Raw genomic sequence first — 22,835 nt, 5'->3', positions numbered from 1 at the left:
ATAATACCACATTAGCAGAAATCAAATCGCATTTCTATGTCGCGAGCCCCAGATCGCATTCAAAGCTGAAAGTATTCATCGACGCCTAGGACAAACCCATTTTCTCATCACATAATTCCACCCGGAGAAGAAGATCATAACATTATCAGGGCCTCGAAAGACACATTTCAATTGCGAACAACCATGCCAGCCAAAACACCAGCCCCAATGACACCGCCATCCGAGGCTTCTCGCAGGAAAACAGACTTCCCACCGCGCTGTGGACCAGTCCGCATGATCAAGCGATCAATATATTGCTGGCACATCTCTTTGAATTGAGGATAATGCTGAATAATACCACCGGTGTATGCCACGACGAGTTCCTCGGGCCCGGATTGCCAGTCTAGCTTGGTGGGCTCAATGACTGGGACGACATACTCGTGAATGGCATGATTGACACCGGACTTGAGGCTTGAAGCGGCAGCGTTCAGAGCACCGGCGGATTCAGAAGTGGCGACCTCACCATTGCTGGGTGAAGCAGCACCTTCGGGTGTGCCGGTGTTGCTATCTTCCTTGAGCTCAATCTCACGAGCACAGGCTAGTAATCCAACAACCGCCGCTGCAATCAATCCGGCTGATCGTTTTTGTACCGTGCGAGCGATTTTTCGGAATGCACTGGCGGTTTGGGCATTCCAACGCCAGTCGCTGCTTTCTGGGGGAGGGAGAGTTTCGTTTAAGGTTTTGGTGAGATCATTGTCTGATCGGGATTTGGCGACATTTTCAGAGATGTAGGTAGTTGTCAGGGCGTATTCTTGAATGAGGTTTGCAGGCAAGGAGCGCTTCGATAATCCAACGACTGTCGTGAGATAGTCAAACAGAATTAATCGGACTAATTCACCAATGTAGCGCCCTCCAGTCATATATTCGAAGGGTTGGAAGCCAGGGCGTGCACAAGCCTCATCTAACTCGATGTCCCACTTTGTAGTCACTTTGAGCTCTTTTAGTGGTGGTGCAGCACCCGAGATGGTCCATTCAGTATTGACCACGGTCTCAACAGCGCTCGGTTCCATAATATTGACGCTCTTCGCTTTGGATTCATGTAACGAGCTGAGCTTCATTGGGATCGTTGCGTTACATCCAGTGCCCACGATGATACCCATGGCTACTCGACTATTTGGCAAAGACTTGACCTTATATGCAAGGGAAGCTAGCGTCGCCACAGTGTCATTGGTGATAGCTTGGATCTTCAGCTTAGGAAGTGCGAATAGTTTCCGGCGTTTGGAGGATGGTTCGTCATCATCATCTGGTCGTCTTGTGTGCTTTTCGTAACCATCTAAAAGAATATTACCAAGATTGAGGTTTGATGAAATAGCAAAGCCTTTGCCCATGGGCATCAATGTAGCCTCTGCCAGTGATTCTTGCCTATGTTCTGGTTAACAAGAAGAATATAGAAACCACGAAGGGTATAAAAGATGTGCACGCCATATCAGACATAAAGCACAGCAAACAACTCACATTATGGGGAAACTGAACGTAATTCCCATATCTAATTCGGCGGGCACATCTTTCTTGGTGGCATCTGATGACAGACTCTCGGCTACCACCTCTGCGATGCAATCTCCAATCCACGAAAATAGATCCTCTGCCTTGTCCATTTTCAAATGTTCTTGGATAGGCCATGCACGCTCTAAAGTTCGCTTCACTCGCTGACGCTGGGCCTTACGGATCGTGTCCCGTGACCTCTCTGTGGCATCTGTAGGACGAACATCGGAATCCACAGCCTCTCCCAGCAACTCGATAAATGCGACACGAAGATTGCTGCCTCCGACATCGATCGCCAGATAGCGGCCGGTTTCCCGGCCAGTAGGTAGTTGAGTGACAGGCGTTGGCAAAAATTGCTGATCTGATGTCAAGGCCAGATTTCGGTATGTACTGGAAAAGCGCCTGGCCAATTTGTATAGCACACTCTCGTCCAAGGAAATTGGCGATAAAAAATCTTCCAATTGTTGAGTATGCGCCAGATACTCTTGTTGAACGGCATCTAACTCCGAGCTCAAATCCTCGTGTTCCTCCTCTTCAATCAGATCGTCGTGCTCCTCGTCATCATCGTTCTTGGATAATTTTGAATTGATAGAAGTCATGACAAAAGACCAATCAAGGAGGTAAGCCCAAATTAAATGCCCAATTCCAAAAAGCCGTCGTCGATGCGATTCCCTTTCGTACACAGCCGCTATGTTTTCAATAGTGACGTGGAAGCTCCGGGAGTGTTCAAGACAGGGCACAACTGTATCCTTGAAATCTTTGAAGTGTGGAGACACGAAGCTAGGGTCAATATAGCGTCTAGGGAGCTATTTTCGGAGAGAACTGAGTTCTGGGTTAGTGAGATTGCAATAAAAGGGTAAAAGGGAACATTTCGGTGACGCGGTCTGCAGGGCGATAACTCGGGCTGCGGGGGAAAACAGAAAACACGACAATCATGCCAAATCCACCATCTTCTCTATTTTACGTACCCTGGAATTTTGGTGTGTGCTGATCGTACAGAAACAAATAGGGATTTGGGGGGGTCAAGACTATATAAGATCTTTTGCGGGAAATATCCCTAGATGCCCTGAGGGAGTTGCTCAAGAATGGAAGTGTATAGCTCCCTACTTAAGACAGGACTTGAGAAAGTAAGAGAAAAGTGAAAAAATAGACCGGACGAACTGAAAATCTCCAGAGAAAAGAAATATTCCCAAGACAAAAATAATAATAAAATAGAAATCTAGGTACCTCTTTTTTTTTTTTTAAGCTCAAAGTGAGTAAGTACAGTGCTGATCGGGGACGAGAACAGTCGGAAGTGGAGAAGCTTAGGGTATCAGATGGACTAGATAATATTCATTCATCATACTAAAGGAAGGTTAGAACGACGAAGAAGAAGACAGTGATATAATAAATGTGTAAGATGAGCGAGATGCGACCATCGGAAGACACGAGGCGATGCGACGCTGTTCATTTTGCGCGGGATAGGTTGGGAATCCCGGCAGTTGTCTTTCCATTAGGTTGAAACTCTATGGATGACAAGTTTTGGATCTCATCTCCCCTCTTTGGCTTTCTCCTATGAGGTAAATCACTTCCAGCTGCGACCGCGGTCGGAACTGGTTCCACGCCCTTATTTCCCACTATGTAACCCTACTTGGGCCATCTGACAGCTACTTCATAATGGCTTCGCTTGCGCTCTACTTTAATTCGAGATCGTTCTACGCGAGCCCAAAACTGACCTTCACGCCATTCTTGGCAGTTTCATGATTGAACGAAGCACACGAGTCTGCGAGGCGTTTGAAAATGCACGGCCATGAGTCAGTCTTTCTATACGACAAGGAACAAGATGGTGGGGCCCAAGGATCCCAGCTTGGACGCGCCAAAAGATCAGGTCGAAATGCGATTCGCTCGATATGATACTCGCCTAGTCTGATATGCTCGTGGCGCTCGCGTGGTAATGGGGCCGGACATACCCGTATCCAAACAGAGATGCATTTGGCGAAACAGCCCTTTGGATCTACTGGTCTCGATCGATCGTTGAAACCTACAGTACGGAGTATTGTCAGATCTCACAGGAACTTTGTTAAAGTAGCCTCGCTTTCACTTCCCTGCCCGGAATTAGTTACTTGCTCCCCGCGAAAGAAAGATGGCTGTACTTGGCAAATTTTATTGTACACCCAACTTTCTCAAGGTTTAACCTGTGAGCCTCAAAATCGTTTGTGGAAATTTCAAGCACGCGATCCTGATACGATCATGGATGGCTTGTCAATGGACCATTCATATAAAAGCCCAATTGTTCTAGCCTTGCACACTTTGAAACCCAGTAGTCGATGCCTCTCCGAAGTCGGAGTTGGATAAAGTCTCGGTGAGGATGGCAGTCATTTAGGCATTTAGGAGGGAACCGGGTGTTACACTTTGCTCCAACCAAAATAATCGCAATAATGAACCGCACGGCTAATCCGTACTTGGAAGTACACTTAAATAGGCGCGGGTTATAGTTGAGCGGACCTTAAACAAATAGTTAAGTGCACCTAAGCGTTAGTCATCATCTAGTTTCTCAATCAGGACGGACATCTCAACGTTCTATCTCCTCAAACACCACCTTACACTCTATTAATGTCCTTGATTCTGAGAAATTTCTACTGTGACCACGTTAGTGCTAGGATTATTCGGGATTTTTATGGATTCAGACATGATATTGAGGTTTCTATCTTTATCTTTATATCATTTCAAGGTGCACTCAGCTCGAATGGGCTTAGTGTCCTTCTGCTCCGGGAAATCAAACCTTACGTAATGAGTTTGACTCCGCATGATCTTATCAAAACACTGTCATCTCTTGACTTTCTCCAACCATCATGGAGAAACTACCGATCCACTCTAAGGAGGCATTTGGGGGAACATTTGACCTGAACCAATCTGATCGGCAAACACGACCTACTGCGGCCATTTGTTTCCGTCGGATATGCATCGCCGTGGTGTTCCTTGTCGGCTACTATCTATTGCTTCTGAAACCATCCAACATAGGATGTACTTCACCTGGTCATCACAACACACACCTCCCATCCGGGAGTTTTACCGAAGTTAAAGATATTCACGATGAGAATAACGAGCTGTCAAACATGGGATCTTTTGACCCAGGCACACGTAACGCACTGGCGCAAACTAAGATCCCGCTGGAAGCTCACATCATGAGCAAATGCCCAGACGCCCAAGCCTGCTTACATAAATTGGTCCTACCTGCCATGGAACAAATAAGTGACAAGGTAGACTTCAAGCTTTCATTTATCGCTAGGTAAGAATGAAAACACAAAACTGAGACCAATTCGAACTTTCTATGATGCACTCTATGCTGAACGTTTCACTGATGATCTACCGCCAGTGTTTCCAAAAATACCGAAGAGATAGAATGCAAGCATGGTCCCGGCGAATGTATCGGTGACATGCTTATGCTCTGTGCGGCCAACCTTCCCTTCCCTGCCATTTCGGACAGAACACTTCTTCCATCTCAGTACCCTCGGACTCCTATCATCCGTTCGTTAGGATTTGCAAATTGTCTAATCAATGACTTTGCTGAGATTCCAGAACGTGAATTCGTGCACCAGTGTGCGATGGAACATGGGATTGACTTCGATGCCCTGAACAAATGTGCAAGCCAGCAGAATGATGACCCAGACGACGGGGGAGATGGTGGACCGCCACTAAGCGGCATCGCACTGCTGCGTGAGAGTGCCCAACGCGGTGAGCAACTCGGCGTTAGGATCAGCTGCACGGTGCGCCTGGATGATGCTGTCTGGTGCATCCGTGATAATGATGAATGGAAAGATTGTGTTCAGAATGGCCAAGGGAGCCAACCCTCAGCCCTAATTGACCAAGTTGAGAAGCTCTATAAAGACAGAAACTAAGGCCCTGGGAGGATTTACATCACATCCACACCCGCACTATAGGACATAGTTCTTAATACCACCAACTATTCTTTACAAGTTCTCATATTTCACCTAGAACGAGAGGCAGTTCCAGCATACATTCATATATAGGGTTGTGACTTTTCCAATTCAACCTTACTTTTACTTCTAACTCTAGCTATTCATCACTTTCTCAACTCTGAGCTGTAATCAACAAGTAATTCTTATTGGCTAATCTTGGAAGTTTCGCTATACTTCCAGTGTAGTAGGCTTACCACATCTCTTTCTGGGAGACCTCTGAGTTAGCTCTACAGAGTTAGCTCTGCAAAGGTTTCTATCGTTTCGTTCCTTTCTTTCTCCCCTCGTTCCCTGACCTCTTCATTTACCATCCCACTCATCTAGGCCCACAATACTGTCATTTTCTCATTGAAACAAAACAAGGTAGGCCTCCTTCGTGCTCTTCAACTTCTCAAGGACGCGGTTTATTGGAACTTTCAGCTGCTTTCACTCAAACTGTCACCTCTTGCACAATGCTAATCTTGTTATCTGCATAGCCCAAGGACTATGACGCGCAGTCTTCGCGGCAAGATAGACAACTTGTACCTCAAATGGAGTGCACAGATGCAGCCAAGTGATATTCTGTACGAGCTTGTTGGCAACAAGGAACATGCTCGTGCTCTCTTCCACGGTCTGAAACGTCAGGTCAAGTCCATCCGCCAGCGATCACAGAGTTCCGAGGAGGGCCAGATCACGATCTACGATGCTGCTCTTGTTCGTCTCTATGATAACGGGCACACCATGCAGGACTATGGTCTTCTTGAATTCTACCTAGCTGAGTTCCTAGGTACTAAGCACTGTGGCTCTGATGGGGAGACAAACGCCGTCATTGCTGCTCATCTCGCTGCCCAGCGCATCCTAGACAATGGTATGCTACTAGGCCCAACGAAAAAATTATCTCTAACCCTAACATGTACCAGGCCCACTTTCAAAAATTCCTGATGTTGCGACGGAGACTGTTAAAAAGGAAGAAACTGAAGGCATCGATCGCGATCTTTCCAACATCCCGACTAGCGATTCGACTCGAGACTGCGACAATCACAAGCCTCCTCACCTTGACAAGCTTATCGAAACATACCAGAAGGCAAAAGATGACTACTACATCCTCGAGGTGACTGAAAGTCACGGCAAGCAAACCAACAACGTCCGCTTTCTCCGCGATACCGCCGAAAACTTGTTGCGATACCTTGAGTCCATTGATAAAGACCACGAGATGATACAGGAGCTCCAGGACATTGTTAAATCCAGCCAGGCCCATGCAAACGAACTCGCCGGTGGTCGCAAGCGCAAGTTCGAGCGCGGAGCCAGCGGTTCTAGGGGAAGTCCTAGTCCTAGCCCTTACCGACCCTATGGATACTATGGAGAGAGCTACGGAGGTTATGACCGACATACCCGCTGGGACCGATATGTTCCTAGCCATTCCTTCGACTCATACCGCCCCTAGATATACGGCAGGCACAATGTACGCCCTTCATCCAAGGGAAAAGTCTTGAAATGTCAAAATCGCCTTTTCCCGGCTACTGCTTAGGAAAAGTTCAAACAAACATGTACATCAACAGGATCAGTTTCAATTTCGGATACAAGTTCGGAAACGAATGTGCACATAGTCTCGTAAAAACATCCAACCGTGGTTGTTAAAGTATACAATCCCCGCCCAGGGGATCGCCCATAGATCCAAGCTCAACGCTAAGCCATTCCAGTCGTAGCGCCAATGTTGATCCACTCGGGCACGTGTGTTGATGACATAACTCAACATGCAGCTTTCGGGGGGGAAGCATTGAACTCCATTCCAGTCGTCGCGGAGGTGATATCTGTCTAAATGGGCGCATTTACTCATAAAGCAGGCTATTAGAACGATTTGAAGCCGTACTTTTCCTGAGAATGGCAGGCCTACAACCCTCTCCCGCGGGGAATCCATCTTCCTCCAGCTCAGGCACATCCTCAAGCCCACAATTTACCCCAGTTTCTTATGGTTCCGACGATGAATCTCCAACACATAGACCCACGGGGTTCTCCACGGGCCCATTACGCGTACAGACCAACTTTGATGATCACCCGGATGTCGGCGACCCTCTATCCGACGTCGAGAATGAGAATGATTACAATACGAGCGAGGAGCATGAAAGCAAGCTTCCGCGGGGCAGTTCGGCACCGAGATATACACCAGAGGAAGAGAGTGAGGTAGTGAGGAGGTTTGATCGACGGCTGGTTCCGTTTCTGGCGCTTCTCTACTTGCTCGCCTTCCTGGATCGCTCCAGTAAGTCGAGCTATCCCACTTATTGGAACAGCCACTTTTCAGCGTCCAAATATCTGTGCCATTACTTATTTACTATAACCAGATATTGGAAATGCGAAAATAGCTGGACTAAAGGACGATCTTCAACTGTCATCTTCGCAATATGAATGGCTACTTACTGCATTTTACATCACTTACATCCTCTTCGAATGGATGACGCTTATGTACCGCGTTGTTCCTCCACATATCTACATTTCTTTGTGCGTATGTGGATGGGGGCTTGTCGCATCATTCCAGTGTCTAGCAACCTCTTTTGGAGGGCTTGTCGTTCTCCGAGCCCTGCTTGGAATCACCGAAGCTGCTTTCGGCCCTGGTGTCCCATTCTACTTGTCATTGTTTTATCGTCGACACGAGCTTGCTTTCCGTAATGGGCTTTTCATTTCTGCTGCACCGCTGGCAACCTCCTTCGCCAGCAGTTTGGCCTACTTGATCATCAGGTTCAGCAACAATGGTCCAATCTCACCATGGCGCACTTTGTTCCTTGTGGAAGGTTTCCCAAGTGTAATCGTTGCTGTGTTTGCTTGGTTTTTGATACCCGACTCTCCTGGTCGTGCGCGATTTCTTACTCGCCGACAAAGGATGGTCGCTCAGCAGCGTCTTGAGGAGAGCACAGTCGACTACCAGCAATTCCATGGCAATCAGTTTAATTGGCGAGAAATATTGAAAATTGCATCAGACCCCAAGGCGTATATGGCTGCTGTGAGTGTGACTATCTACTGCAATTCACACGGTATTCTGATATCTCTCCTGCAGTTCATGTTTTTCAGCTGCAATGTCGCTTTCAGCTCAATGCCTGTCTTTTTGCCTACGATCATCAAAGAGTAAGTACCCTCTATCTAAGACATCGGGACCTATCTCACACCGTATCTACAGCATGGGTTATTCGTCGTTACATGCCCAAGCTCTCTCGGCACCCCCTTATATCTTTGCATTTGTCATTGTTCTTCTCACCGCATACGCCTCAGATCGCAGCCGTTCCCGAAGCCCCTATCTGATAGCCCACGCTCTCATTTCCTCCATGTCTTATTTGGCCATCGCAGCAACGGGTTATTTCCATTCACGCCTGCCCCCCTGGCTCCACACATTCATCCGTTATATTTGCGTCTATCCAGCCACTGCCGGGTTTTTCTCGGCAATCACTCTCATCATTACCTGGTCGATGGACAACCGAATCGAAAAGGAAGGCAAGGGCGCAAGCATTGCCATTCTTAACATTATCGGCCAGTGTGGCCCACTCCTCGGGACGAGACTTTACCCCGAGTCTGATGGGCCGTGGTACATTCGTGGTATGGCCACTTGCTCGTTTTTCATGGTTATTGTTGCCTTGTTGGCCGTGGGGTTGCGGATTATATTGCAGCGGTTGAATCGTGCTGCCGCCGAGACCACTTACAGTATTATCGAGCAGGCTGGTCCTGTGGATCACGGCGAAGAACGAGATGAGCTCATGGGTGGTGGTCGGAGGAATGATATAGAGCATTCTACTGGTGATAGGAGGTTGGTGTACATAACTTAGTCAATGTAGTATAATTGACGACCATGACAAAAAGCATGATATGGCATGGGCAGCTAGAGATTCCCATTTGTTCAAGACTCGAATTAACAACAACTTTTTGGGTTATTGCAGGATTGCCGATATCTCCCAGTCCTATCCTGATCCAAGTTCAGTACTATATCTTGGCGTCTATACCGGCTTTAAAAGTAATCAATGACAATTTGGAACAACAATGTATAGTGTGCGCCAATCCCTTGTGAATGTGCTTAGATAACCATATTGAGCTGGAAGGTAATCATCTCCTTGATACGTAGGTACGTACCCGGACTTTGAAATCGAGGCAAAATCTCCATGGAACTTGAATATTAGTATAGCGGTGTGTATAAGACCAACTTCATCCCGACGTAGATCATAAATGATTCTTGATCCACTATGTCACTGCCTGTCCATTTTGGAGCCCCTTGATTTAGGGTCTTGATTTCTTCCACTTCATGTTTGATACACTTCAGCGGGCGCTAGGATCTTTGACTACAATCAAGTCGGGGCTCGAGCAATCAGATGCGTCAGTATCCTCAAGGGTGCAGCTTTTCTAATAATATATGTGAATATTTTGGTATACTTCAGTATTTCCATCGATCGGTGTATACTCAGTCGGTGATCTAAACACTACCATATAATAGAATTGCGATTACTACGCGTTGAACGGACATGAGAAGAGTAACGCATTTACCTAGAACCGATAAATTTCCTGAAAGTCTTATTTTTGTCTGCAGGTTGAGCTGCTCTAGAAAACCCTCTCTAAAACCGTCCACAATCAAAGTAAAGCCAGGGTCACCCATCTGCTCAATTTTCAGCCCATCCACTCAGTAGCCTGTTGATTATCTACACCTTGGCCTGGATTTGCCAAATCCATAGTTCAACTGGGATAGGGGCCACGGAATATGAGACGCGAAGTTAGGCCCACATCGCCCTGAACTTGGTATCAAACTCTTTTTGGAGTTCTTTGAAGGCCTGGGAAACCAAGAGCATAGACTTTTCCGACTTGTCTACTGGCTGTTCTTTCGGTCCCTTTTTCTGATTCTTCGCATCACGGGGGCGACGGCCAGGGTTTTCATCCCCAGAATAATCCGAATCTTCCTCTTCCATCTCATCCTCCCAACTATCTGCCGGTTTCGCTGTCCGACTCACGCGCGGAGGAGCGGCAGTTGTTGCCGGATCACGAACGGCGGACTTGGTCTTTTCTTTACTTTCCCTTTCGATTCTATCATCAACTTTCTGGTTTTCCATCAAGTTCTCATGGGCATCACCTCCACCAACGACATCAATAATGTCTCCAGTGGCGTTGCCTTGGGGATCAAGGAAAACATCCAGGCTAGTGTTTAGGGTAGCCAATATCATGGAAAAGTCGTTGAGCAGAAACCAGACATCACTACGACGGATGCGGTTCGCACTCTCTAGCTGAGAGACATTGCCATGCTTGAAAAAGTCAAATAAGTATGCGTTAAGGGGCCGTGGGTTTTCTTCCGGGGCTACAGCCACAAATGGAATCACGGACTCCTCCAGCCACACTCCGCTGCGCACCATTTGGCAGAGGTCGAGAACCGTGGCGTATTTATCACCATGCCCTGAAAGCGCGAAGAATGGGGATGTGATCTTAGGGGAGATATGGGTGAAATTTGAGAAACCGAGTTCAGCGGCAGAGCTTTCTCCGCCACATTTGATCCCGCTGAATGGGAGATAGCGGTCTGGAGTCTGAACATGCTGCTCAATAAAGCTAGAGACATATCCTGTGTAGATACCAAGCACCTTCTTATTGTGAAGACGAAGAGAAGTAGCTGCTTTGCGTGGTAATGGCGGGAGAGCCACGGTCGAAGATGGCTTCTTGTCGACAGTCTGATACCACTCCAATAACGATGGTCGCAAAGGGAGACGTCCGAAGAGATGCGTCATGACCAGCATAAGATCGCGAACAGTCCTTTTTGGCTTGGTGTGGATGTCCTTACAGAGCTTTTGAAGATATCCAGAATTGAGCAGGGAGTGGAAAGCAAAACTGGAATTTTCCGTGTAGTACAAGTGAGAGATGCAGCCTGCAAAGTTCAAAGGCATACCTGTACGGTCAAGCAAGTTGTTCCGTCGGAGGTATTCAATGGAAAACCGGAGGTGATGTAGCACGGTCTCTTTCTTCTCCTCTCCACCTAAGAATATCCGAGGACTTGACAGGAGCGAGTTGATTGAGTTGACAGCAGAAGGAGCTTTTTTCGAGCCATGCAGCAGAATAAACAAGCGCAAAACAAGACTCGTTGTAATGGGGAAATGGCCATTGAGATCAGGAAGTCTCGAACTAATGAGCCGGTGCATCTTTGAGTCTGGAACCTGCTGGAAGACAACGTTTCCTAGCGTGTCAAAACCACGACGACCTGCTCTTCCGGCAGCCTGTCGGTAATTGAGTGCCGTCAAAAAGATTGAATCTCCTGAAAAAACAACTGTTTTGCAGGGCATGTTGATTCCCAGAGCCAAGGTCCCGGTCGCAAAAACAACACGCAAAAAGCCTCTGCGAAAGAGCATTTCACAAATATAACGATATTTACGGTTCATTCCAGCATGGTGAACACCGATTCCTCGCTCCAGAGCATCAATTAGCCATTCAGGTACAAGGCGGTACCTCAGCTCATTTGCATACCCAGAAAACTCCTCGGAACCGACTTTCTTTGGGTCTGCCAAGTTGAATTCATCCAGAGGCCTCTCTGGATCAAATCTGTCGAATGAGCTAGATTCGGCTGATGCCGAGTCTTTCATTTGGTCCGCCCGAGATGTTTCATCGTCATTTCCAGCTGTTTTCTTCTTGGTGATCTTTGCAGACTTCTTTTTCGCTCCATCCTGGTGAACTTTCCATTCCTCCCACTTGGCAATCTTGGACTTCCATGCTGTGCTCTCTGCTTTCCAGTCAGCTTCTGAATTTTGAAGCTGGTTCAACAGCTCATGGCATAAGTCTTCACATTTGGTGCGGTCATAATTGAAAAACAATGCCGGAAGAGCACCTTGGGAGTGAAGTGAGAATATCAAGGGAAGAGTCGTGTCGCGAAGCTCCCGGCCTAAAGTCACAGCTGTTTCATGTGACTGAGACGCAGTGCTCGTGTTCTGTGTGTTTGTAGCTGGGGCCAAACGAAGCAAGAGATCCTCAAATGGAGAATTCTGGTCTTTCATCCACTCCCTTAACAGACTCTTAAGCTGGTTTTGCCATTCGAAAACATCTATCTTCTGGATGATGGCATCCGAGAAGACGACCGATGGATTGAGGGAAGCTTCGACAGGAAACTGCTTTGTTTGCAAGTCATTCATTGCCTTCCACAACGTCAAGCAGTCGCGCGGTTCAAAGTCCAGATCATCTGGCATTGACCTGGAGCGATCTACAAGACTGGTGACAGGATGTATAAATTCCATATCACTCAAATCATCCAGGCCTAATCGCGGCAAACCAGCGCGCGAAGGAAATCCCTTGAATGTAAAGTTGTGTGGGGGCTTGTACACATACTTCCGCAAATCTGAGTATCGATGTTTATGTTGAATCATCTTGAGGTCAAGCCCATTGGCCTTCTGTGCGAGATGCAACCAATCGTAAAACTTCTGGGGGTTTCCAACAGTGGCCGATAGAGCGACGATTGGACAGGGCGAAAGAAGAAGCAGTTGTTCCCACACAACACCGTCTTCAGCCTGGCCGATACAATGGATTTCATCATAGATAATGCGTTTGATTCGAGGGGTCCAGGCTTTGGCGTTGGACGGGTTCAGCAGCATTGTTTGAAGGATGTGGGGGACTGTGATCAAAATCTGGCAGCCCTTAGGTTCATTGATGCGTGTGTCTCTTGTGTGGATGGCCCAAACGGACCTCCCGCTCAATTTCGTAGGATAAGATTTCGAAAATCGAGCTAGTACCTCGGCTGCAATTTGATTGACAAGAGCTTTGGTTGGGGCGACGTAGACAAGAATTCCGTCGTCGTCCTCTTTCAGTATCTGTTTCATAGCATAGAATCTGGTGAATTCAGTAAGCGCTGGTATCAAAATTTCCAAATATCAAGATACTCACGAGATAAACGTTTTTCCTGCACTGGTGGGAGCAACAATGAACACACTGTTTTTGGCATCTATCTGATCCAACACGTCGCGTTGCCAGCGATCGGGGTCAAAATCAGGTGTCCGGGGATCAGGTAACGAGTCAATGCTACGCTCCATGCAAGGCCCACCATGGGAGAGCTGAAACTCAACTGGTGATATCCCGATGCTCATGTTCCGACCTGCAGGTATTTTGACCAGCTGGCAAGCTAAAGGCTCCTTGCACTGAACGTCAAGCTTAGCACGTGGCAACCCGAACAGTTGACAAACTGCATCGACGAAAGTCACAATATCAACAGAGATGCCTTCCTTCAACTTCATGAGCCGAGTAATGATTTCCCAAACGCGCATTGAGAGGAAAGTGAGCCTGTCAGTTTGCATTCCATCGCGTTCAACGAACACAAGTCGAACCAAGGTATCGATCATGCAAATCAAAATTTCAGCCTCCAGAATATTTCGACTGTCTTTTGAAAGACTGGAGAGATACCCACCGAGTTTGATGAATCGAGTCTCGAGGTCCGCGATTCGCGAAAATTCCTCTTGATACATAAGCTTCCATTTCTGTCTCTGCTTCTGGGTTGTCTCTGTTGCCTTCTGTTGGATAGATGCAGCCGCAATCTCTCTGACATTCGGCTTTCCAGACTTGGATTGGGCTTTCTTCTTGGGGTTTGAAGGTTTTGTTGAATCCGGATGGCTGGTTGGTGTTGACTTTGGGTGGGACTTCTTGGTTGAATCACGCGAAGACCCAACAATAATCGTCTCTGGATGAGAGGCCCCTGCGGATCCTGTCAGACTTGCTGCGTAAGTCTCCATTTCTGACATGAAGAATTGGTTCCTTCTGCGATGTCGCAGCAGCTCTTGCGGCGTAAGGATGACTTTTCCTTTAGATTCAAGTGGTTTTGCACTGTGCCAGTGAGTTTCTTCCTTGAACTCTTTGGGATACTTTGCATCTTTCTTTGGTTCGAGACTCTCATCGACAGTAACATGGATAGGTTTGAGGTGACTATCGAAAACTGCATTGTAAAATGGCAGCACTTGTCCGACAGATTGGGCTGGATCTTTGGGGGCGTTACTCTGGATTTCCTTTGTTGATTCACCACCATAGCTGTCTCCAGGATCAGCCTTTGCTTTTTGGATTGGATCGCACTGAAGTTCCGTCCCACAAAAACGGTCTACCAAAGATGCAAGAGTATTGAAGGGTAAAACAGTGGCCGGTGACAGCATAGTCTCGACACCACGTCTCTCCATCATCCATCGAACTGTAAGGAACAAGGTTCCATCCAATAAGTCGGAAAGGTCGCAGGGTAGGTGATGCTCTCGCATGGACTTTTCCCAGCAGGATGAACTGAGAAATATTCTCGCTAATTTCAAAAACCCATCGAAAAATTGCAAGGTTTCAGAGCTTGCAAGCGCTGGAAGTTTGATTCCCCGTTCAGCAAGTTGGGTGTTTTGTAGAAGTACGAGGTGAAGAAGCATAGACTGCGCGTCGAGCGTGCTGGCGAGGCTTTTTTGGACACTTCCTGAAAACATGGCGCTCAGCGTGAGAATCACAAGACATTGGCGTTGGGTTATTGTCGGCTGATCCGATATTGTCCTTTCGAGGAGGTCGCGCAATTGATCATAGCTGAGTGGCAACTCTTCTGTGTAGTCTGTCAGGACTTCTTGTTGATTGGCCTCCTGTTTCAAGTTTAACTCGGAAAGGGCAGCATTCAAATGTTCGAGGCCGGTGTTCTGATCCAACTGATCCATGCTTTCGAGGTCCAGAAACTTAGCATTATCCGCTTCGGCACGATCTGGTAGATAACTGTCCTGCTTGATCCTCTTGGCGGAGCCCTCAATCACCATTGCCATGATCTATCGACTGTAAGTATACATGCTCGTCCATAATGGCAATAGAAAGACCATACCTTGGTGTCCCGGAACTCCAGGCTGTTAATAAGAGCAATATTGTATCCACGGCTGAAGAACCAAAATATCATAGCGCGGAAATTGAATTGCGAGTTCTCGCGATATATAGGTGCACAGGAAGCATCGTGTTCGTCGTCGTCGAGTTCGCTTTCTTCAGTATCGCTACTATCGCCGTCACTGCTGTCTGAGTCACTATCGCTTTCACTCTCAGTGCGTCCAGCAAAGGCCCCGTCGTGACACATGAAAAGATATGCTCCAGAACTAATGAGGTGGACGCCAAAGTCCTCCGACCGCAGACGCTCAAATCTGAGAGTTTGGAAAAACTGGGAAGATTGAGACTGGGTAGTAATGAGATGTTGGATGATTGCTTCTCGTACAAGAAGATACCTCTCGTGGAACTCGCTCTTGACGCCCGGTGGAATACAAGATTTGGCGTTTTCAGCGAAAAACACGATTTCAAAGACACATTTGCGTTGCTGAAGCTTTGCTAATATCTGCTCGACCAGGTATGTAGCATGCAATACCTGAAATCCTGGGTTAAAATTGAGTTTCTGGTTGGAGAAGCATTCTAGGAGGAGCGAGTCTCCTTCAACGATGAACAGCTCATCACCAGCGAAGTCGCCTACAAGGTCGACGATTCGCGAATTGAGGCCATGAGACCTATATCCAGAGAACTCAATTAATGTGAAGAGTGCCTGGGAACCGCATGGGAACTCACCATTGTCGCACAACAAGATCCAGCTCCATGATGTCGTCTGGGTGAGCGAGCAATCTCTATTTGCCGCAGTTGTCTCAGTCTCAAATCCAAAAGCTCATTTCCAGAACATAGGTAGGCTGGAAAGGAGCTGTTTGATTGAGATATGGAGACAGAGAGAGTTAGAAAAAGGAAATGTGGAAATGAGGTTTTCGTGCAAACGGCAATAAATAGATCGACGGAAGAGGTGTGGGGTTATGGTAGGCTACAGCGGCCGTCATGACCTATCTGTGGGATTTTGTTCACCGCTTTCTACCCCGCCTTCTGCCCACCGCTTATTTTAAACGAGCCATTCACGTGATGGCCCTTTTTCTTAAGGCAGAAAGTATTATATTTTAGAAGGCCGCTATAGCTTCTTGTATAACTACATATACGAAAGGTAGTGTTGTGCTCCGTAGTAATTAGGATAACTTGCCCAACAAGCACATAGCCATGGAGACTCAAATAGATATATTCAAAGTGGACACGGCCATCACTATTTTGAGCCTTAGAGACGTTATTAAACCCGTTATGCAATACGCTGTTGCTCGCCTCCTGCATAGCAGGCATTCCCTGCAGAGCCTATGGCTAGCCGCTAGCCTCACCATTTATGGAAACTCTGGAGCGATACCCTGGTCGATTTATCACTAGTGGTCTTTTTAGATAATGCTCCATTCGGACGCATCATCTTAACACATTGTTGTGGTTATGTTTCATAGTACATGCCCTCACAGCTAAAGAAGGGTAATCTCGCCTTTTGACTGAAATGTTCTTACTTTATCTAATGGACGCCGGGGCATGAATTATTAAGAAATTATGACGTTAAGCGTAGGGCTGCAAGCAGACTTTGGGGTCAAATTCTGCACATGTTTCAATGAATCTGTTTCAATTACGGGGTCTCTGTTATCGAAAGTGTCTATCCATGAATGACCTGTTGGCTTATATAACACGAGAAAATTATCATGGACGTAATTTTAAAACTTTCCAAGAAACATACGTATGCATGCGCTTAGATACAAAACTCGTCAAGTTTGCTCAAGTCTCCAGTCCAAAATAGAATTCAGCGTGGTTTTTTTGCCAGTGTATCTCACTAGATCGAAACGAGCCTTTACCAGGCAGTGTGGCCACCGTCAATGACCAGGGTGCTTCCAGTCATGAAACTGCTTGCATCAGAAAGACAGAATAGCGCCGTTCCGCGGAACTCCTCAGGCAAAGCCAAGCGACCGAGCATGTTCTCGGCCTCCCACGTGGCACGAGCAGCAGGGTTCTGATGGAAGACTTTGTGGACCATTGGGGTAATGACGTGACCAGGGCACAGGTTGTTAACACGAATGCCATGACGACCCCATTCCATGGCAAGTGAACGACTGAGTTGAATCACGGCGGCCTTTGATGCGTTATACACTGGCGAAGTCATACCTTTGTTAGCAATGAGACCACTCATGCTTGCTACCAGGAGTATTGATCCCTTCTGTTGATAGTTGAACATCTGACGGGCGGCAGCGGTGGCCGAGTTGAACACTCCGTTAAAATTGATTGACATTACATCGTCCAGGGCCTGCTGGGAGTGCTCCAGCGCGCTTTGGAGGTGATTGATTCCGGCAGCAGCAATCAGGCCGTCCAGCCTTTCATTCTGTGCGGCAATTGTAGAAAACACGTTGTTGACTTCAATGTTGTTGCAGACATCGAGACATATATACTCCAAGCTACCGCCATATTCATTCTCGGCCTTCTCTTTGGCAACCAAGAAATTTGGATGGGGGGTTTCAAGACGGTCTAAGCAGTACACTAGTTTTGATAATGTAGAATCAGTACCGTGTTGGGTGTACAGGAGATAAAATCGATTTACCTCTTGCACCTGCTTCAATCAAAGCTTCTGCCATGGACAATCCCAATCCTCCACCTCCACCGGTAATGGCATATACTCGGCCCTCGAGATCAAACTCGTTGAATCGGCTTTTGTTGCGCAGAAGCTTTCTCTCTGGCATCTTTGACTGGATATGGTCCGGGTTATGAGATACATTGTGGATATCTTGTGAGCTGAATGAGCCCTTGGTTGTAGAATAAAGGCGAGTCAAAGAAGACACAACTCGTGGAGCAATGACGGCAGCTCCGACGAAACGAATTCGAGCGGGAGCCAACATCTGGGCCAAAGACATAACTGGAAGGACTGGAAGGAATGGGTATATAAAGAAAAATGGGGATATATGAGATATAAGATACAGTTCGATGGACTGAATGCAGGAAGAGTCTGCTGCAAAATTGTTCACAGTGGTTAAGCCATGCTTTTGAAGGGAGCGATTGGTTTGTATGCCCCAAAAGCTGAAACGGACTTTCCTTTAAAGTTTACCGAAAACAAAGATACTTTGCATCATGATTGACATGAAAAGTAGAAACCCATTGTGCGTGTGACCTGGTGGTTTCTTCCTAGATGCGCTCACCATGATCCAAATGGACCCAGGCACTTCCACTGCATCCATGGTAACTGGGTCCAAGCTTGCCACAGAAGTTCTAATTAGCCACTCAAATGGGTATTTCAGACGAAAGGGGCTGCTCATTTGCACCTCCCAGATGCACTATCGTGACCCTTGTATTGAAAACAGGAAATCTTCGATCAGAACTTCGATAGAGTGGCCCACTCAGGGTCAACCGAAGTATGCAAGATTGGCTATCACAAGTATAATTGGAGCTGATTGGTCTAGAATATGCTTCTTTTTTCCATACTGATCTCCGATCTAGTTCCAGGGCGAGGGGGTATGTAGTATTGCTAGGGGATTATCAGAAGATCCTGCGAAGTCGAGGCTCCCTGCGCAGTTGCGGAATGCTGCCTCCAATGGGATTCTCGGCATTGACTTCTATTTAGAATTGTATTGTATTTTGCTTCTTTCTTTTTCTCCTTGTTACTGAGGCTTGGCAATGCTGAGGGTTCCACAGAAAGATCCCGAGAAATAGGTCATTTGACGATATCATACTCGTTTTCTCCTTTCTCGGCGTCCCGGTCTCTCCCAGGTCCAGGACCCTCCGAGTTCCACCTCAAATCCACCCGAACCCCGCGATAGTACAGCTTACCCAGTCCCGAGCTCGGATTTCATTTTATTTTTAATTTTAGTTGGGGGAGGAAGGTCCACCTAAGCTTGATGAATTCACATACATTCAATCTCGGGATGTCCTAATTGGGTAATCCTTGTTCTCACTTCACACCGACTCAGTCTCCGAGGGGCAGAATAATTGTGTAAAGTGTCTTTTTTTTACCCTTGAACACGAATAGAACTATGCTTTTCGGGTTCTCGCGTGCTATTACTGCGCCAAACCCAAGGTATACTCTCTATCAAGCTTCCGCCATCTGCCGGGAGGTACAAGTGTTCGAAGGCGGATGACCCGCTATACATATGCACGCCTAGCCTCCATATTTCATGTGGCGTAAGGGCCGAGCTAGCAGTCTGGATCCTCTGGTCGCAAATAAGCCCTTTGATTGAGTCCTACAACTTACATTTGCTTACAATCCGCTCCCGCCACACTGAACTACTGAGTGGTTCAAGGAGATCTCAAGTACTCTGCAGGACGGTATACACATTACATTCATGTCATCTGTCTCATTTGGATTCCAAAAAAGGGATACATGTTAGGTCTGTTTCAGAGAAACGATATACGAGGACAGGAGTGTCCTGCTGATCCTCGAAAAAAGAAACTAGCAGACGACACATGACCCGTCTTGTAACCGTGGGTAGACCCAACTCAAAATTTTATTCAATAGCTGTGTCGAGCTGTGTCGAACTTGCCACAAACAAGCATAGCAAGTCCCGGAGGCGTAAAAAACCATTCGTATAGTTGTCCAAACTCCCATGGACCGATAGCCTTAAATTAGAACGCCAAACCCTCGCTGGAACTACATTAAAAAGCGCAATGAAAGCAAGACCCCCAAATCCATGGCAGATCAGATAGGTGGTACCGATCATTATTGTAGGCCCGCAGGACCGGTAGTCATGTCGGGACCGAAGCCGCTTCGAAGGCTACCAAAGTCCAATTTCATGAGCAAACGATCCACCCCCGCTGCTTTACGGGGCACATAGTGGCTAAATCCAGGCGTGTCGTCATCTTTGTGTGAGCCGGGCCACAATTGACCCGATGTTAGCCCCCGGCCATCTCCCGAGCGACTATCGTCAATGTCTCTGAGGCTCGTGACGAGGGTGTTAATGCCTGTATCGACATCCCTACGAGTGACACTCAGCTCTTCCCAAACTTCCCTTTCTTCTGAGGCGTAATCAACCAAGGCGTCAACCACACCTTCGTCTGTTTCAAGGTCCATGTTGCGTTGGATTGTCTCCAGTCGGATCACAAGAGCAGCAAAGCGATCGATATTGGTGAGGAGGCCTCTGAGGATGTTTGTAAATCGAGTTTCAGTAAGAAGAAGAGAATATACAAGGGATTCCAAGTGCCGGCGATGAGCTACGGTCAGAGCCTCGGGATCATGTCGTCCCATGGTCTCTTGGTCAGCCTCGAAGGAGTCTTTAGCAGGCGTCTGACCAGGAGATGCCGTCTTTGAATTGATTTGCGGCTTTGAACATGACGCGGTTCCAGGTCGAGAGCCAGGGGCCGATGACGAGTAAGAGCATCCTTTAATCCATTGATAAAGGTGCTGCCATGACTCATTGACAACATCTCCTTGGAAAAAACCACCAATCTCAGAAAGCATAAATAGACACGCGCTGCCCGTTGCCCAGACGGGGCGCATTTGACGGATACGGACATTATCCCTCTCTCTGCCCGCCTTCAACTTAGCTTGCCCAAAAGGACTATTGCTTTTGGGTGGTCCCCACGGAGTGGGGTGTGTTCTCCTTAGGGGAGTCCGTTTCCAAAGATCACCAAGCCGGATCTGAGCCCTCCGTATCCCTAAAAGGTACGAATGCATTTTGGAATATATCACAATATCAGAGTTGGAGATAAATAAGTCCAAAGGGGCTCGAATTTGCGCGGTGAGGTTTGTGGGTGTCGGGAAGAGAATATCCTCAAACGAGACGCTCGAGATATCAGATATCAAATTTGAATTTTGAGCAGGAGTCATCGGCCGCCCGTTTTTCCCACTGCTGGGGGAAAGATTAAGAAGTTCCCGGGCAAGTTCGAGCTCTTCATCTGGAGGGTCTTCCTCTTTTTGTAGAGAGAAAAGCTCTGCCCATGTTTGGGCCAAAGCAGATGTAACATCTCCTTCTTTGATGGCGATACCTTCGAGTTTTCCTGAAACCCCACTGGGCATTGTTGCACCACGGCGTCGACTTTCATTTATGCGGAAGTCCGCATGTGATACGAGAGCCACCGCAAACTCTCCTCGCCTTAGGAGAAAGAAGTTGTGCAGCAAGGTAAGGATTTCAAGGATTTTGGGAAGTGGTAATAATTTCGACAAGGTCGACTGAGAGAGTGAAAGTCGAATGCAGTCAACGACAGTAGACAGTTTCGGGGGCGAGATCGGGGATTGGACACTCGCAAGTTGTTCTATGTGCTCCCGATACAAAGTCACAGGCGCGGTAGATGCCCCGGCTATGGAGGTCTTTCTTTTCGCCCGTATGTGATTCAGCGACTTGCCGATGAACAAAATAGAGCTTGCTGTTTGAAGAGTGACAAATTTTGGGAGCAATCTAGGATTCATGCTGAACTGCGTCTCCTCGTCTGCATTTTCGGGGTCTTGACGAATGAAAAAGTCATCCTTACCGTACATCGGAAGGTTTCCATATAGAAGCCACATCGAAAGTTGCTTCATCCATGCTGTTTCAGCAGCTGTTGCCAGATTCAATGCCATCTCCTTGATATCAAGATATCCTGTTTGGGCTTCGACCCGTAGATGATCGATGAGTGCCGCTCCCGCGGAGCCATGTGAATTATCGCCGCAATTCTTATCCGGTTGGATGAACTGCATCACCCCCCAGAGCCAATCCATGCGTCGTGTCCATGGTGCAAATTCACCCACGATAGTTGACAATGGGACAATACCGTAGCCCCCAACATATCCGCTATCTTCGGCGAGGATTGCCCGCTCCACCTCCAGTATCTTCCTTTGAAATTCGTCCAGGTGCACCCCTAGTATAGCAGTGGACACCGAGCGGCATATAACAGAGGGATTTGTGGAGGATATAGCGGCTGTTTGTTTCCGTAGCTGCGCGTGGAGTCGACTCAGATGGCCAAGGGAGGCTAGGAGGGCTTTCTCCGGAGGCGAGAGAAGAGGAAAATCATCTTGCGTGATACTGTCTTCTCCTTTTTCGGTATTGAAGAGCGGCGAGGGCTGGCCGGAGAGGGAGAGGAGGATCTCGTGGAGCATTGTGACCCGATTTCCCTATCAGATATCAATCACCAGCTAACCACAGGGATGTATGCAAATCACTCACCTAGAGAACCGGCTTTTCTCTACTGGATACTTCTGGCGATTCCAATACAATAGACCGCGGCCCACGAATTCAAAGCGACACATATGAAGTTGAATATTTGTCGGGGGCCGAGCTTCGCGTTGAATGCCGAGACGCGTCAGGCGTCACAAATTGAAAGACGTCAAGCTGAGTAGGAGAGCATAGAAGAGGTGTTCATTTTCTTTCGGCATTAGACATTAACCATATCTAGAATAAGCATAGCCTCCAAATTATAGACAAGACCATCGAGAACTACAACTCTAGGCTGTTTATCAGAACATCGCGGGGCTAATCGCCCGTTCACCGCCCATTAGTCATACTAGCTCTCCGCCCGGCAGGCGAAGGTCCCCTCTTACGTCGGTGTCCCTTCTCGATCTCTCCTACTTGTAATTTACTTCAACGGTCACTTTCTTTCTTCTTATTCTTCTCACCTTCCACAAGACTCACC

The 22,835-nt window shown here is 47.4% G+C and overlaps 7 protein-coding genes across 7 annotated transcripts; 3 read left to right on the top strand and 4 right to left on the bottom strand.

Moving 5' to 3' along the window:
• Positions 1-167: 167 nt before the first annotated feature.
• On the bottom strand, positions 168-2,120 carry N7529_002508 (hexokinase family protein; the record flags this gene model as incomplete). Its single annotated transcript, XM_057238036.1, has 2 exons — positions 168-1,401; positions 1,495-2,120. The coding sequence occupies 2 exons, from the start codon at positions 2,118-2,120 to the stop codon at positions 168-170; spliced, it is 1,860 nt and encodes a 619-aa protein (XP_057100647.1).
• Positions 2,121-4,352: 2,232 nt separating this feature from the next.
• N7529_002507 (GILT family protein) lies at positions 4,353-5,399 on the top strand (the record flags this gene model as incomplete). Its single annotated transcript, XM_057238035.1, has 2 exons — positions 4,353-4,789; positions 4,877-5,399. 2 exons carry the CDS (start codon positions 4,353-4,355, stop codon positions 5,397-5,399), a joined length of 960 nt encoding a protein of 319 aa, XP_057100646.1.
• Positions 5,400-5,963: 564 nt separating this feature from the next.
• Positions 5,964-6,900, top strand: N7529_002506 (uncharacterized protein; the record flags this gene model as incomplete). The annotated part of the gene is made up of 2 exons (XM_057238034.1): positions 5,964-6,324; positions 6,377-6,900. The coding sequence occupies 2 exons, from the start codon at positions 5,964-5,966 to the stop codon at positions 6,898-6,900; spliced, it is 885 nt and encodes a 294-aa protein (XP_057100645.1).
• Positions 6,901-7,337: 437 nt separating this feature from the next.
• N7529_002505 (uncharacterized protein) lies at positions 7,338-9,265 on the top strand (the record flags this gene model as incomplete). Its single annotated transcript, XM_057238033.1, has 4 exons — positions 7,338-7,713; positions 7,796-8,451; positions 8,506-8,573; positions 8,626-9,265. 4 exons carry the CDS (start codon positions 7,338-7,340, stop codon positions 9,263-9,265), a joined length of 1,740 nt encoding a protein of 579 aa, XP_057100644.1.
• Positions 9,266-10,198: 933 nt separating this feature from the next.
• Positions 10,199-16,009, bottom strand: N7529_002504 (putative DEAD/DEAH box helicase; the record flags this gene model as incomplete). Its single annotated transcript, XM_057238032.1, has 4 exons — positions 10,199-13,274; positions 13,329-15,208; positions 15,262-15,922; positions 15,981-16,009. 4 exons carry the CDS (start codon positions 16,007-16,009, stop codon positions 10,199-10,201), a joined length of 5,646 nt encoding a protein of 1,881 aa, XP_057100643.1.
• Positions 16,010-17,103: 1,094 nt separating this feature from the next.
• Positions 17,104-18,154, bottom strand: N7529_002503 (putative short chain dehydrogenase/oxidoreductase; the record flags this gene model as incomplete). The annotated part of the gene is made up of 2 exons (XM_057238031.1): positions 17,104-17,783; positions 17,845-18,154. The coding sequence occupies 2 exons, from the start codon at positions 18,152-18,154 to the stop codon at positions 17,104-17,106; spliced, it is 990 nt and encodes a 329-aa protein (XP_057100642.1).
• Positions 18,155-19,950: 1,796 nt separating this feature from the next.
• N7529_002502 (uncharacterized protein) lies at positions 19,951-22,302 on the bottom strand (the record flags this gene model as incomplete). Its single annotated transcript, XM_057238030.1, has 1 exon — positions 19,951-22,302. The coding sequence occupies one exon, from the start codon at positions 22,300-22,302 to the stop codon at positions 19,951-19,953; it is 2,352 nt and encodes a 783-aa protein (XP_057100641.1).
• Between the last annotated feature and the right edge of the window lie 533 nt (positions 22,303-22,835).

The sequence above is a fragment of the Penicillium soppii genome, assembly GCF_028829465.1.
Source record: "Penicillium soppii strain IBT 18220 chromosome Unknown utg000003l, whole genome shotgun sequence".
In the NCBI taxonomy this organism is placed as follows: domain Eukaryota; kingdom Fungi; phylum Ascomycota; class Eurotiomycetes; order Eurotiales; family Aspergillaceae; genus Penicillium; species Penicillium soppii.
This window is presented reverse-complemented; position numbering and strand designations above follow the sequence as displayed.